This window comes from Cricetulus griseus, chromosome 9, assembly GCF_003668045.3.
Source record: "Cricetulus griseus strain 17A/GY chromosome 9, alternate assembly CriGri-PICRH-1.0, whole genome shotgun sequence".
NCBI lineage: Eukaryota > Metazoa > Chordata > Mammalia > Rodentia > Cricetidae > Cricetulus > Cricetulus griseus.
In genome coordinates, this window is record NC_048602.1 from 21821935 (window position 1) to 21838495 (window position 16561).

General features: G+C 44.6%; 1 protein-coding gene across 1 annotated transcript; it reads right to left on the reverse strand.

Moving 5' to 3' along the window:
- Positions 1-1861: 1861 nt before the first annotated feature.
- On the reverse strand, positions 1862-10157 carry LOC100757485 (leukocyte immunoglobulin-like receptor subfamily B member 3). Its single transcript, XM_035449156.1, has 9 exons — positions 10124-10157; positions 9926-9961; positions 9469-9753; positions 9026-9331; positions 7782-8066; positions 7353-7658; positions 6830-7126; positions 6290-6589; positions 1862-1998 (listed from the first exon to the last, which is right to left on the reverse strand). The coding sequence occupies exons 1-9, from the start codon at positions 10155-10157 to the stop codon at positions 1862-1864; spliced, it is 1986 nt and encodes a 661-aa protein (XP_035305047.1).
- Between the last annotated feature and the right edge of the window lie 6404 nt (positions 10158-16561).

The following is a 16561-nucleotide window of genomic DNA, read 5'->3' on the forward strand; positions in this document are numbered from 1 at the left end:
GTAACCTAAGCTATGCTGTAAGTCCATCATCACCTAACTGTACAGCAAGAAAAAGAAATTAGATAAAACAAAGTATAGGCTGAAACCTCCCATGAACACAGCTTCAAAATCTACAAAAATTATCATCATGCAATATGTAAACCCAGTCCTGAACACAAAGTCATCTATGACATCATATTTGTGAGACATTGCTGAGTATATTATGATATTATCACCATGAAAAGCATTTACTAAACGTGAATTGTTCATATCATACCCTGCTGTTAGCCATGAGACTGTATTATAAAATGAAAAGAATACCTCATGGTTAAGTAGCATTTAACCATTCATGTAAATTCCATTCAACATTAAAATTGTATGATACTGACAAGGTGAAAATTAAAAAAACATGCATAATGGAGATAATTTTGATGAAGAATTAGCATTTGCCCATGTCCCACAATCCTTATTCATAGGCGCTTACAGGAAAATAGGAAAACAGGACCTCCAGAGTTAGAATAAGTTCATGTACAAAAACACTGAAGTTAGCATCATATTGAATTGTGAGAAAGCATACGTTTTGCATTATATTCTGAAGAATGTAACAGAATCTTCTCTCTTCACACATTTTCATCTTTGTACTATAAGAATTAGCAAACACAGAAACAGTAGTAAAGTAAATGACCATTCCAAGTATAGGTAGGGAGAGAGAGAGAGAGAGAGAGAGAGAGAGAGAGAGAGAGAGAGAGAGAGAGAGAGAGAGAGAGAGAGAGAGAGAGAGAGAAATAATTTTCATTGCTGGAAGATAACATGATTGTCTATGAAGAAATTTTGAAGCATTGTGTGATATGTCATCCTAGCAGGATGATTCTAGGATAATAGATCTGCATGTCAATTGCTTTTGCATGTATGAGGGAGATAGGCAGTGGAAATGAAATGAAAAAAACACATCAATGTCATGCAACACTTCCCATCCTTACACTTGTGATGTTACGTTGTTATTGTCAAGGTGTCTTTGATGGGGATATTTATAGGGCTCAGCAAATGCTGCAAATGAGAACTTGTGTTATGAAAAAACCTTTAAAGTACTGCCCACACTATCTTGCCAGAGAGTCCTTATTAGACCATTGTGACAATGTTGACTTTATATTTAAGAAGCCACTCTATGAGGAACATGTGTTGAAAGATGGAAAGTTTGGAGGGTGATGGAGAGTTTTGGGGCATCACAGGCAGAATGACTGTGAGTTTACTCATCACTTTTGTTATTGAGGCATCTTCTTTATGTGTAGCCCAACAGACAGTGGCTCCTGCTATAGAGAACATGGCAATTTATAAAAAATGGAAAATGGGGCTGGAGAGATGGCTCAGAGGTTAAGAGCACCGACTGTTCTTCCAGAGGTCCTGAGTTCAATTCCCAGCAACCACATGGTGGCTCACAACCATCTGTAATGAGATCTGGTGCCCTCTTCTGGTGTGCAGATAGACATGGAAGCAGAATGTTGTATACATAATAAATAAATAAAATCTTTAATAAAAGTGGAAAATGGCTCATGAGTGGGAGGGAAAGAAAAAAGTGTTCAGAAATGGGGACCCATGCCAGGCAGATAGGACAGCACATTCCTTCACTTTATAGATACAGAAAAAAGTTGTGTCAATCAGCAAATGTCCACAGTAAGTAAAGGGGTGTGAGGTCATTTGCTGAGGAAGGATCTCCTCACAACACTGACACCTTCCTCTGCACCAAAAACACATTTTCTCCCTGGATATTCTCTCAAAACTGTTCTTCAATGCAACAAATCAATTTTCTTACAGAAATCTTGGGGTCATCAGGTTTATTTCCCAGATGCCGGAGCCTTGAAAGATGCACTTATTTCTCTTCCAATTATGTTTCAGCTACATGATGGCTCTGTTTCTGGCTGCGCCAACTCTCTAAGACCAGAATCCCAAGGACTATGAGGACCAGGACAGCCAACCCCATCCTGATGAGATTCTCCACTGTGTAATCCTTGATTTCTGAGGCTGTGGACAAAGAAGTTACAGAGGTTTGGTATGGTCACAATTTCCTCAAGGTACCTATGTCCCCAGGATAACTAAATGTCCATCCAGGACCCTAAAATCCCTGGACAAATCTTTGAGTCTCTGTTTCTAGTGCTGTAATTTTTGAATTCTCTTTATTCAACTGTCTTGGGTTTGGGCATGTTCTATGGACTGCTAATCTGAACTGATCCTGAGAGCAGAAGAAGGTAAGTAGGTTGTGGGTGTGATTAAGAGATCTGAGTGTTTCTTCTGAATCCCACTTTCTCATTTACTGTAAATACTCATCATTCTCATCATGCAAACTCACAAATTTTGGGATGAATCTTTCTGCTGGCGAGGTAGGTTCCCTTTGCTATTCTTTTTAAAAATACATTTAATTATTTTTTAATTTACATCCTAGCTGCAGTTTCCCTCTCCCACCTTTTTCTACAAGTCTGTATTTCATACACACTGTTCCCTTCCACAAATCCACACCTTCTCCATTTTTGTTTGGGAAAGAGCAGGTCTCCCATGAGCATCAAAAAACATGGTATATAATGTTTTGGTAAGACTAAGCACCCCCCACCCCCATGTATTAAGGTTGGGCAAGGCTACCCAGTATGAGAAGTAGGTTCACAAAATCCAATAAAATATCGTAGACAGCCCTTTTTACCACTAAGAGTTCTTATTAGATTCTTCAGCACCACAGTGAAACCAGCAAATTCAGAGTAGAATAACTTGACAATATAGGACATTGATCCATGGGTCTCTGCACTGAGCAGCTTCAGCGGTTTCTGAGTTTGGTGTCTCTGGTCAGCTCTGCAGAGGTCCTGCAGATCCAGGTGCTCAGTCTAGGATGATTTCCTCAGTGGGTTTTTACTGAGTGTTTGTTCCCTTGTCACACTTAGACCTCCCATCTCTCCTGATATCTGAGCCTTCTCCTGAACTGTTCTGAGGACCCAGGGACCACTGAGGGGTGGTTGAGGAGAAACTATATTATAGTTTCCCTGAAATGAGAAATAGTTTATGCTGATCCTGAGAAGCTGTGTCTTGTTGCTAAATTTTCCCTGATGTTTCTCCCCACAATAGAGGAAGAAGTTTCTCTTTGTCTAGATCAGGTAGGAGCACAGGCTTCTGATGTAAATTTTTGTTCATCAATTTTATTTATTTCACCTATAATGTGGGAAATGCAGGACCAAGGTGTGGGGCAGTGAAATGCAGAGAGTTCTGTAGTCCTGGTTCTCGAAGAATAGTGAAGTCTGTCTGTCTGTCTGTCTCTGTCTCTGTCTCTGTCTCTGTCTCTGTCTCTCTCTCTCTCTCTGTGTGTGTGTGTGTGTGTGTGTGTGTGAGAGAGAGAGAGAGAGGGAGACAGAGAGAGACAGAGACAGAGACAGAGACAGAGACAGAGACAGAGAATCATGAAAGAGAGCAGATGCTAAGCCAGTGGGCTTTCAGCTAACAGTCTCCTGATAGCATGACTGGCTGTCACTAAGCATAGATCCCAGACTGACATATGTGACATTCCCTTACATTTGTCATCTTTACAAATAATTTTGTGCAGACAAACCAGGCTATACTGTGAGGAGAGGGTGTGGTCAGTGTCCTATTTTTTAGGACATTTAAGGGTCAGTGATGCAGTCTCTTATGGTCTTATTCCAAAATTTTCTAAGTTCAGATGAGCACACCAAGGGCAGGCAGCAGACATTTTTAGCTGACACCTCACAAAAGGAAACTGAACCCACACAGTGTCAGTTCCTCTATTTCAGCCTGCAGTGAAATGTTGAAGACTTCATAAACAATAGGTTTTAATTGAGATTACTGGATTTTATTTTGCTTAATATGATTATTGTTATGTTCTGGTTGACATAACAAATTCTGTCTGGTAGGGTTGAGCTATGGTTCTGTTTTGATAAAAGGAGAGTATAGCAGGATTTGTACCTATCAAAGTAAGGTTACCTCCTCTCCTGGAGACACTGGGCCATGGATACACTGAAAGCAAGGACCAGGGACAGGATGCTCCTTCACAGTGACTGGGAATGACTGGACCACATGAGACATGGGACCTGTCCTGAATTTGGGTGTCAGTTAGGAGGTCTGGGCAGTCTATGGGGCCTCTGGTCAGTATTTATCCCTAGTGTACGAATGGACTTTGGTAGCCCATTCCACACAGAGAGATACTCTGTCAGCCTAGACACACAGGGGAGGTCCTAGGCCCTGCTCTAAATGATGTGACAGACTTTGATGATCCAACATGGGAGAACTGACTGTCCCTGGGGAGTGGATGGAGGATGGAAGGGGGGTTGGTGGGGAGCATGTGAGGTTGGGAGGGAGAGGGAACTGGAATTGATATGTAAAATAAGATTGTTTCTAATTTAAATAAAAAGAATATTAACCAGGATAATAATTCCATACAATAAGTAGATGCCTTAGAAACAAAATAATTATGTCTCCGTTATAATACTGTATGGGACAAAATTGTCTTTGAGGTCCAACAAACAGTCCTGGCCTTGTTTAAAAAAAACATGGGGCCTGTGTGTGGCACCCCCAAGGAGTTTCCTGATGTTAAAGTGTTGCCTTGATCTTTTCCTGTTGATCTACATTCATTGGTCCAATGTCAGCCTTGCTGCATCTCCTACATAGTTCAGAATGCTATGGCCTTCTTCTTGGATGTTTCCCAGAAGCAGCATTATTTCTAGGAATGTTATGTCTACAATTTCTTTTCAGATGGCCTATTCTACCACAATTAAATCATTTGGAATTCTGATGTCTCCTTATATCTTTGGAAATCACTTCTACCCTAGCCTCAATGTTATAGACAAAAGACTCAACAGTGGCTCTGTGAAGGATCCATTCATCAATTTGTGCTGATAATTAAGGGTCCAAGGACTTTTTTACACTCTAAACTAGCATTTTAAAAAGTGGGATTCTTCTTATTTAGTAGCCTGTATGTGTCTGTGGCCTCTTCAGGATGCCCTTTCCGGCTTCCTGAAACATCCTGGGTTAAATAAGTGTGGTCTGTAGTGAGCATTCCTGGAAATATCTCTGCTGGCTTCCACCATCATGAAAGTGAATAGCCATCTGGCTGACATTGTGCATCATTTATAATCCAAGCCAATTTAATTATTGTTGTAGAAGCAGAATTCTGAAATATTGCTTTAGCTCATAAGTATCTGGGCCAGCTACCCTGGGTCCACGAGCTTCACAAGTCTATTGGCACATAACAACATGTATAGAGATTAGTTGTGGTATGTTGTAGACCTTGATAGTGGAGGTCACAGAATTCATGGAAAATTCTGGAACTGTTCCAAATGTTTTAGAGAGAAGTAGTCTGAATGCCTTTCTGTGGCCCTGTGCCTCACCCTTGCATATGTCACTACCACTGTGGGACAGAGAAACTGCAGTCAGGTCCTGGAGGATTCTTCTGTTAGAAGAAGTCACTGCCAAGGTGAACACTGAAAGAATCTTAAAGGGGTGGGCCAAATCTCTCCATTTTTTACCCAGAGAAGCAACAGTACAGAAACGGAAGGACTTGTCCAAGTCAGCATCTGCAGAAGCTGCTGTGTCAAGCCCACAACTAGCTATTGCCAATCAGGGCCCCACATTCCAATGGGTCTTTCCATAACCTACTGGGACCTCACTGCGTGCAGCTGAGAGGTTTGTTTTCAGGACCTTAGTGTCAGGATGAGGAGGTGAGTGTCTGGTTTCCCTGCTCCACCTTGCCCAATGGTCCAGCTTGCATTCTGAGACTAAAATCTCTCTCTGGATGTCACCTTTTAATACAAAGTAAACTCTATGTTTCCAGGGTCTCTGTTGGGATCTCTGATTGCCTCCCACACTTGCAACCTGAAGTGACAGTGTATTGAGGACTTTGCTGGGCTAAGAGCCTGCATTGCAGCCTGGGGATGGAGCCTACTCCATGCACTTAGGAGTCTTATACTTCTACAAGCTGTTAGTGTGGGACTTAAGTGTGGCGAGCCGGAGGCTCTAATGGGTCCAAGGAGACAGAACAAGATTGGGTGAGGGTTAGATGCTAACCCAGGGCCCTTCTCTGCTCCCTTTTCGACATCTCCCCTGTAAACACCTTCCCGATTTCCCTCAGGCTGTTTACCCAGAACTTTGTTTGCAAAAGAGGACGGAGTGGACATTACTTGAGGGTTCCTGCTGGCATCCACTTCTCTGTCAGGGACATTGCCTTCTGACCAATGCTTCATATTGTCCCCTTAATACCACCTAAGTCAAGGACTGTTGTAGGGTTTGGATTTTAAGTTAACCAGAGAGTTCAAGGTCTCCTCACCCAAGACAGAGAGCTCCACAGGGGCACTGGCATGTGACAACAGGTAGGGAGATGAGTCTTGAGACCTGTAGCACCTGTAGGTGCTTGAGAGGGCGGTCACAGCCGTCATAGAGAATTCTGCCTGGAACTCCCCATCTTGGAACTTGGATTTCATTCGCTGGGGTTGGTGGGCTGCTCCCTCCTTGGACAGAATGAAAGTGTCTGTAGTGTATGCTGACTGACACAGCAGGGTCACGTTGTCTCCAGACTGCACTGTTGAGTTTGGCTTCACTGAGAGGGAAGGAGTGAAAGAAAGCTGTCCTAAAGAGAGCAGAGATCATGAGAGGCTGCCTTCAATGCTCTGAGCTGAGACTTCACAAGATTTGGCTCTGAGCATCTGTGATTCTGTTGTATTTCTGCCATAAGCTCTCTCCTGCTTCCTGTGTCTAAATCTGTTCCTGAAGATGATCCCTATCTCTCATCCCAGCCATCACCTTCTTACCTCTCCATGAGATTTCATGGAGAGGTTAGGAACCAGATTAAATCTATTTAGTTCCTCACCTGTGATCATGATGTCAAGGGGATCACTGGAGGCTGACCACTCAGAGGAGAGGTTGTGTGCACCACAGCATCTGTACTGGCCTGCAGTAGAGCTGCTCACATTTCCCAGTGTGAAGTTGGCCAAGGAGAGGCCAGTCTGGGTCCTCTGGCCATAGTGCTGGGTGAAGATGTCTTCTCCCACCTTGTACAGAGCAAATCTGTCATAATTGATGTCAGAGACACACTGCAGGGTGAGGCTCTTTCCAGGGTCCAGGATATGGCCTTGGTGAGTCAGCAGAGAGGGCTTCTTGGACAGGCCTAGAGTGAAGGTGACAGCCTAGTGACTGAGGAGATGGTTTTTACCAAACACCTATTCCTTCCCATCATGCCCTGCGCATGTCACTGCTTCTCCCCAGGTGTGGGGCACTGGCTCAGCAACAACGATCTCCCTTTTATACTCTATCTGCAACTGCCTAGTGTGACAGGGTCATGACAAAAGGCTTGGGGTGTCAAAAATGATTGGACAGTAAGGGGGCTGACTCACCTGGGATGTGTATTTCAAGGGGCTCACTGGGTACTGACCACAGCTGTGGGGTTTGCTTGTAGTAACCATAGCATCGGAATGTCCCTGTGTGGTCTGCTGTTACATGATCTATAGAGAGTAAGGCTTGGTACTGCATAGTACTGTTTATATACTGTGAGGTCAGGGAGCTGGAGAACTTCTGATCTTCTTTGGTGAGGATGAACTTGTGATAGAACATCCGTGAGACACACTGGAGAGTCATGTTCCCTCCTGAGGTCACCACAGGGCTGGGCAGTGCTGACAGACTGAGTTCACTGTTATAGATTCCTAAGACAGAAGGAACAGACTGTTACATGTTATTACACAGTCACAATGCTGTCAGGGCCAGGCTTTGGGAGGGGATACTCCTGAGAGCAGAGCCTGGGGCTGAGACCCTCTCTGTCTCCTCACCTGTCACCACCAGTTCCAGGAAGTCACTGCGCTCTGACCATCCAGCTGAGCTGTAACAGTAACAGCGATATTGCCCCCCACTGTCCTCTGACACAGAAGGAATGGAGAACGTGGACTTGTTCCCAGGCTCCTTTGGGGTCTGTGTACCCCAGGTTTGTTGGCTTCCCTCTTTATGCAGAAAACACATTTCTGCATCCAGGGTCCCCTGACAGGAGATGTTCATGGGGCTTCCTAAGGCAACCACAGGGCCTGGCTCAGCCTTGATGGTGGGTTTGTGGAGGGTCCCTGCAAGGAAACAGGAGAGAAGGGGGTGGGTTTGTTTGAAAATGCACAGGAGAGTCACAGTTGTTGATGGTACTTACTTCTATTTAAGTTATTCTTCTGTCAATCAATACATTCTGACAGCCGCCCCCACACCTCCCCTCTCCCCCAGGTCCACGGCTCCTCTGTTTCCCTTAGAACAGAGCAGGGTTCCCAGTGATATTAATGGAACATGACATAACAGCATGCAGTAAGACTAGGCAAACACTCTCCTGTTAAGGCTGGAGAAGACAACACAGTAGGAGAAAAAAGATCCCCTGTGCAGGTGAAAGACCCAGGGACTTCCAGACTCCTGCTGTTATGAGTCTAACAAGCTAGTAAGGCATGGTGGTTCTTGACTTTATTCCTAGCACTCAGGAGACCAATGGAAGCAGATCTCTGTGAGTTCAAGGCCAGTATGGGCTATAGAGTGAGATTCAGGACAGACAGGGCTACACAGATCTCCAAGAAACAAAATCTCTAAGAAACAAAAGATAAAAGACCCCAGGGTAAATCAGCACAGCCTGTGTGCAGAGGGCTTAGGGAAGACCCAAGCATGAGCCTCGGTTGCTGCTTCAGTCTCAGTGAGCCCTCATGATCCCTGCTGTGATCCATTAGGCTGTGATCTCCTGGTGTCCTGAGTGCTCTGGCTTCTAAAACCCTTCCTCTCTCTCTTCCTTCTGTGGAGTTTCCCGAGTTTTGTTGGATGCTATTTAAGCTGATGCAGAGTAACCGAGGGCCCCATGAAGTTTCCTCTCTGTCCTGGATCTCCTAGACTCTCATGTCACTGTGTCCCTTGGATTCTGTGTCTTGTGTCCCTCTGTCTCCCATGATCTCTGTCAATGGGCTCAGGAGCTCTGGCTCCTCACACACCACACACCAAGGCCCCTCTCAGCACCTGTGTCAGTTCAGCAACCTTCTAGGGAAAGACTGGGGTTCCTCACCTGAGAACAGGAGCTCCAGGGGGTCACTAGGTTTTGACCACACCAGTGGGCTGTAACTTTCAAAGCAGTAGCATCTGAATGTCCACCTTTGGTTGGAGGTCACAGGACCCACAGACTGACTGGCCTGGTAGTGCCAAGAAGAGTAGTTATACTCTGGGTCCAGTGTCCAGAAGGACTTTTGTGGTCCTTCCTTAGTCAGAATGAACTTGTAATACCATTTCCTTGAGACACACTGTAGAGTGACTTTCCCTCCTTCAGTCACCACAGGGCTGGGATGGGCTGACAGGCTGGGTTGACTGTAGGCCCCTAGGAGAGAAGGAGAATCAGTTAAATGTCCTCCAAGGCCTCATTATACTCCACGACTGTGAGGGGAGTCATCCCTGTTTACAGAAACACTTCTTGACAGTCAAGCCTGAGGTTAGGGACCCTGTGAGTTCTCTCACCTGTCACCACCACCTCCAGGGAGTCACTGTACTCTGACCATCCATCAGGGCCCTGATAGCAACATTGGTATCGCCCAGCTTGTTCCCGGCCTATATTTGAGATTGAGAATTCAGCCTTGTCATTAGATTTCTGTGGAATCTCTGTGAGCGCTAAATACATGTCTCCATCTTTATACAGAATGTACTGTTTGGCTCCTTTGGTCCCTTCACACAAGAAGGTCACTGTAGTCTGCTCTGAGACCACAGAGTCTGGCTGTACTGTGAGTTCAGGTTTAGGGCGAATTCCTGCAAGGAAAAGATCAGCTAAGACGAAGGAAATCCATCTTCTTACAGTAGCCCCAACCCCTACATCCACCCATAGGAGCAGCACACATGTGATGTTTTCCATTCTCACTGCCCAGCATGGCTCCAGGAATGATGACAAGTGATGTCAGGACATCTGCAGACACTCACTCACCTGCCAGCACTGGTGTCCCATGGCCCAGAGTCAGTCCTGGAAGAGAGTTCCCTGTGAGAGGTTTGTCCCTGAAGCTTGAGAAGGTCCTCCCCTCTGCAGAACCTCCTGAGACCCTGGGGTTTCCTAACTGACCCGTGCTGGGCTGTGGGGCAGCATCAATCCCAGAGCACAGCATCCCTCCCCATCCCCACATCTCACCCAGATAGAGCAGGGCTGTGAAGGAGACGGTCATGGCGTCTCCTCCTGGAGGCTGCAACTGTGCTCATGGGCAGAGCTACAGAGTCTGTCTGAAGAGGCCAGAGACATAGGGTGTGGCCTCTGGAGGCAGGGCACTCCCCATGACATGGTTGTGCTTCAGCAGCCCCACAGGAAGGGGAACTGCCCTCCTCACACACCAGGCTCTGACTTCCCCAAGGCAGTGGCCAGGTCATGCAGTAGACTCTATCAATACTTAATGGATGTCGTTTCCAAAATCCCATCAGTGTCTGTCTCATCTGTCCTCATCTTTGTCAGGTACAGGTGGTAGCAGACGTGAATGAATATTACACACGAGAAATACAAATTTCCATGTGGTCTTGCTTTATTCCTTTTCACTTTTTTTTGTCTTTGCTTTTTTCGAGACCAGGTTTCTCTCTATTGATTTGGTGGCTGTGGTTTGTAACTTGTACTGTAGACCAGGGTAGCCTGGATCTCACCGAGATCTGCCTGCCTCTTCCTCCCGAGTGCTAGGATTAAATGCATGTGCCACCAAAGCCCGGTTCCTATTCACATTGTTTAATGTGAAATACTTCCTCATCTTCAAAATGTTTGAAGGGTTCTGTGTAGCAAATCATTGTGTACATCTCCATGGAATAAAATGTATAATCCACTTCCTCATAGTCTCAAGAGCTGGGTTACAAGTGTACCTTTGGGACTGGAGAGATGGCTCAGAGATTAAGAGTATGGCTGCTCTTCCAGAGATCCTGAGTTCAATTCTCAGCAACCACATGGTGGCTCACAACCATCTGTAATGAGATCTGATTCCCTCTTCTGCTGTGCAGTCGTATATCCAGGCAAAACACTTTAAATAGAAATAAGTACATCTTTAAAAAAAAACACATATACACTACTTTTTCTGTGTGTACTTTCTATTATAACTGTAATTAATTTATTAATTTGCACCTTTTTATTTAAATTACACCTATGAAATAGCCATAAATTACATTTTTATTTATGTGTGTTTATGTTCAAACATCACAGCACATGCATGACAGTTAGAGGCAAGGTCAGAAGGCAATTTTCTCCTCGCATGATATGGATCAGAGTCAGGGTGAAGGTTGGCAGCAGCGCTTATACACTGATCCATGTCACTAGTCTGAGCATCGTCACTTTCCTTTCCTTCTGCTTAGGCCTAAAAAAAGTAACATGATTCCCAAGGGTCTTGGGCCAAGAAAGTTTTCAGTGTTATTTGATTTTCTTGGGGTGCAGGTTGTTGGTGTGGCCACCCTTCTTCTTAAGGAAGTTGACCACACAGAGGTGCAGGTGTGGGCAGCCCTTGTGGGCGGCAGAGCCTTGTCATACTTGTCCTTCTGGAGAGACTGGCAAAGGGATGGCTCTATGATGCTACCATACAGGTGCAGCACCAGGTTCAGGGTGGGAATCTTTCTGGCCTTTGCCTTTGGTCAGGATTTATCCATCCTCTGTCTGCTGTCAGTAAATCCCAGCCACTGCTGGTCAGGTGAGATGCCTTCCTTGTCTTGGGTCTTGGTCTTGACATTGCCCATGGAATCACTGGGCTGGACTTGAGGGTGATGGTCTTGTACTTTGGCATCTTGCTGAATGTCTCCATCTTTGTGTCTGCTCCACCCAGTAGTTGAAGAGAAAGAGAGTTCAGTAAAAATAGGTTATTTCCCTTAGTTTTGGAGCCAGGGAATGATGGTAGGGCCTCCAGGATTCTAAGCACACTTCTCCCTTGAGACACACCCACTTTATAGTGCAATGTTCAATTTCTGATCTTAACTTAAATTTATTTCATCTGCTATCTTTTTCTTATGCTTATGGGTTTAATTATTATTGTTGCTGATTTGAGACAGGTTCTCTTAGTGGTGCCCTGGTTCTCCAGGAGCTGGTTATGCAGAGCAGGTTGGGCTGGAACTCTCTGCTTCCCAAGTGTTTGGATAAAAGTTGTGGCCTCCACAACCAGGCACTCTGAACAGCCTTCATCACATAGATGATAGAAGCAGAATCAGACACCCACAGCTAAGCAGTGAACCATACTCCTGGAATCCAGTTGTAGAGATGGAGGAGGGATGAGCAAAACAGTCAAGACTGTGCAGGAGAAACCTACCGAACCAGCTGTCCTGACATAGTGAGAGCACAGGGACCCCAGTTGTAAAGTTGGGGAACCAGCATTAGACTGAACCAAGCCCTCTTAATGGGCGTGCCAGTTAGGAGACCTGGGCAGGCTGTGGGACCTGTAACAGTGGAAGCAGTATTTATCCCTATTGCACCAATGGAATATAGGAGACCCTTCCCTATGGAGGGTTACTATTTCAGCCTAGATACATGGAGGAGGGCTTAGGCCTTCCCCCAAATAATGTGACAGACTTTTCTGATCCCCCATGGAAGGCCCCACTATCCTTGGGGAGTGGGTGGGGGTGAGTTGGGTGTTGGCAGGAGGCATGGGAGGATGGGAGGGAGTGGAAACAGGGGGATTGATATGTCAAATGATTGTTTCTAAATAAAAAATAGAAATGAAAAATTTTCCAATTGTTTGAAAATGTCATATCAGTATGTATTATGTTTTGATGGTTCACCTTCCACCCCTTCCTTCTTTCCCTCCCGCTCTCTTACTGGTTTCGTCCTCACTGATCTGAGTTTCTGTTTGATTCCTTCTGTGACCTGCTGGTTGTTGAAAATCCATTGCCCCTTCTTACACTTCACTTTCTTATTTTTTTTTTTGGAGTTTATCTTTTATTTGAATTAGAAACAAGATTGAATTACATGACAATCCCAGTTCCCTTCTCCCTCCCTTCCTCCCCTACCACCCCCCAAACTAAAACCCTACCTATCACATGTCCTTTCTTCTAATCTACACCTGACTCAACCTTTCTGCTCCCTCATGACCTCTGCATCCTTCCTCTTCTTCCCTTCTCATTCTCCTAGCTCCCTCCCCCCTCTTCCCATGCTCTCAATTTGCTCAGGGGATCTTGACCCTTTCCCCTTCTCCAAGGACCATGTATGTCTCTCTTAGGGTTCTCCTTGTTTACTAGCTTCTCTGGCAGTGTGGATTGTAGGCTGGTAATCCTTTATTCTATGTCTAAAATCCACATATGAGTGAGTACATACCATGTTTGTATTTTTGTGATTGGGTTACCTCGCTCAGAATGGTTTCTTTGAGTTCCATCCATTTTCCTGCAAATTTCAAGATTCCTTTGTTTTTTTCCACTGAGTAGTACTCCATTGTGTAAATGTACCACATTTTCTCTATCCATTCTTCGGTTGAGGGGCATCTAGGCTGCTTCCAGTTTCTGGCTATTACAAATAGTGCTGCTATGAACATCGTTGAACAGATATCTTTGTTGTATGAATGTGCTTCTTTTGGGTATATGCCTAAGAGTGGAATTGCTGGAACTTGTGGTAGACTGATTTCCATTTTCTTGAGGAGTCGGCATACTGATTTCTAAAGTGGCTGTACAAGTTGGCACTCCCACCAGCAGTGGAGGAGTGTTCCCCTTTCTCCACATCCTCTCCAGCATAAACTGTCATTGGTGTTTTTGATTTTAGCCATTCTGACAGGAGCAGGATGGTATCTCAGAGTTGTTTTGATTTGCATTTCCCTGATGGCTAAGGATGTTGAACACTTTCTTATGTGTCTTTCAGCCATTTTAGATTCCTCTATTGAGAATTGTCTATTTAGTTCTGTACCCCACTTTTTAATTGGATTGTTTGGTGTTTTGGAGACTAGCTTCTTGAGTTCTTTGGATATTTTGGAGATCAGTCCTCTGTCAGATGTGGAGTTGGTGAATATCTTTTCCCAGTCTGTGGGCTGGCCATTTTGTCTTGCTGACTGTGTCCTTTGCCTTACAGAAGCTTCTCAGTGTCAGGATGTCCCATTTATTAATTGTTGATCTCAGTGTCTGTGCGACTGGTGTAATGTTCAGGAAGCGGTCTCCTGTACCGATTAATTCAAGGGTATTTCCCACTTTATCTTCTAGTAGGTTCAGTGTGGCTGGGTTTATGTTGAGGTCTTTGATCCATTTTGACTTAAGTTTTGTGCAGGGCAAAAGGCTTGGGTCTAACTGTAGTCTTCTACATGTTTGCATCCAGTTATGCCATCACCATTTGTTGAAGATGTTCTCTTTGTTCCAGCATACATACTTGGATTATTTGTCAAAAATCAGGTGTTCGTAGTACACTTCACTTTCTATTCTCTTCCTCCCATGCAGTTCAATTTGTGCTTCCATATGCTTGGGCATTGTACCCGGGGCCACACCAATAAAGGAAACTGACTGTTCCTCTCCCAGTAGGCATCAGATGCGATCTGTCGTTCATCTGTGCATGGGACACTGTACCCATCTCCCATCCTCATACGGAGTCTGTCTGCTTGGGGCTCACATGGGGATTGCAGATGACATTACAAACACTGTGAGCTCAGATGTGTGACTGTCCTGCAGTGTCCTGAAAAGTGTTTATTGTCATCCTCTACCAACTCTGGGTCTCAACAATTTTCGACCTTCTCTTCAGTAATGACCCCATGCTACAAAGGTGTCACATGGGTAACATTCTCTAAGTTGGCATCTCTTCAAAGGCTGGGTCCAGGCCACACACATGTCCTGTTTGTCACTTGGAGAATGAGATTGAGGTCACTGAGTATTTCCCACTTTTGTTGCTGAGCCAACAAGACGTCCTTAAATTCTATTTTGTATCAGTGTCAATATCAATAAATTATCATCTGGTAAGAGTATTGGGAGTTTAAGGGAATTCATACTAAGCAATGAGTTTGGGGTTATCCTGGGCTATATCAGGCCCTACCTCATAAAAGGAGAGAAAAAGTCCCGTAGAGTATGTGGTGGACACAATCAAATATATTTTGTTCATGTGATTATCTCCAAAAAATAATGAGAATATATTTACTACAGAGCTCCTGCACTGTGGATATGTCCAAATATTTCATCATATCTGTTTGTTTGAGTGCTGTGAGCTCATTCACACCAACCTCTCACAGGCGTCATTGTCAGTGAGAACAGGTGCTGCCCCCTCCTGGTTGTCTAGAGGAATTTACCTAAGAGCATTGTAGCTGGTGTGTCTTGCGGAGTGTTAGCACCTGGGCTTTGAGCTGCTTTTTGAGTTTCCTACCTTTTGTGTTAGATATCCTCTATTTGAAGTATGTTAATCTAGTCATAGTTCTTCCTAAAGTGTTCTACCCTATGCAAAACTTGGTTGTAGGTCTCAGAAAACTAAGAGGTCCCCTGTGACTGAGAATTACTTTGTCTTTTGTCTTCTTTGGTGAGATGCAGATAAGAGCATTTGCAATGTGAAACTGACTTGCAAAGGTGTATATTGTATAAAGTAAAACGGCTATTGTTAAGCAAGTCAGTCAGTTCACCAGAAGCTGGTTTCCCTGCTGCTGTAAAAGCCAAAATTCACCCTGGAGTGACCCACTTTTTTCCACGGAACACTGCAAAACTGAACACCTGCATTTGACAGGGTAGGATATCACACATAACATCCCATCAGTGCTCTCTGACTCGGGTGGGTTAGATGCAGAGTTCCAGCAGAGGCATGGCATTTGCTGGTGGATAAGAACCATCCAGGATGTAGGGTCACGATTCTTCTCCAACCTTGCCCCATGGCCTCCACCCACGGCACTCTGCATGCACCACAATGGCTGACCACATAGCCAGATGGACTCTGCTGGGTTAGTCCTTTAACCCTGTGTGTCCATTAGCATTTCCCCAGCTGAGAATGGCACCTGTTGCTTTTCACAAACAGCTCCTGGTGGAATGAAGAGAGTCTCTGTCTTAAGTCCACCTCAGTATTGGGCAGAGCCTAAGTGGCTGGATCCTGTATGCTGTCTCTTTGTCTGTGCAACTCCCGATGGATCCACACTGTATCTAGTTTTCTGCGTTTTGTGGAGTGAGTGAGTGTCTTTCTATTCTTTTTTGAAATAGGATCCGATCTTGATGATTTACTTTGATTAAATTCTTTTTCTTCTTCAATTTGAGGGATTACATTTACCATCGTATATTCTCCTGTGATTGAAGCCTAGACACCCACACTCCACCACACACACACACACACACACACACACACACACACACACACACACAAAAGTTTGAAGGTTTACATATTTAACCCAACCTTGAATTCTGTACTAAGGTCATGTTGATCATGTCTGTCATTCCATTCACATTCCAAGATGTGTTTCCTGATAATATTTAGTAAAGATTTTTTTGTTCATGCCTATATGGAAGAAATTTTCTCCCAAGCTACATGATGAAATGAGCTGGATCCTGTTCTGCTCTAAGGAAGCCATCAGGCCTGGCTGCACTGACTGAGAAGTCTTTATAGACAGCTGTGTGAGAGAAAGAAGGGAGTTCAAATTGAGTCCAACATTTTTCTTAGTTGAAATCCCATGTTGTGTCTTTTATCACC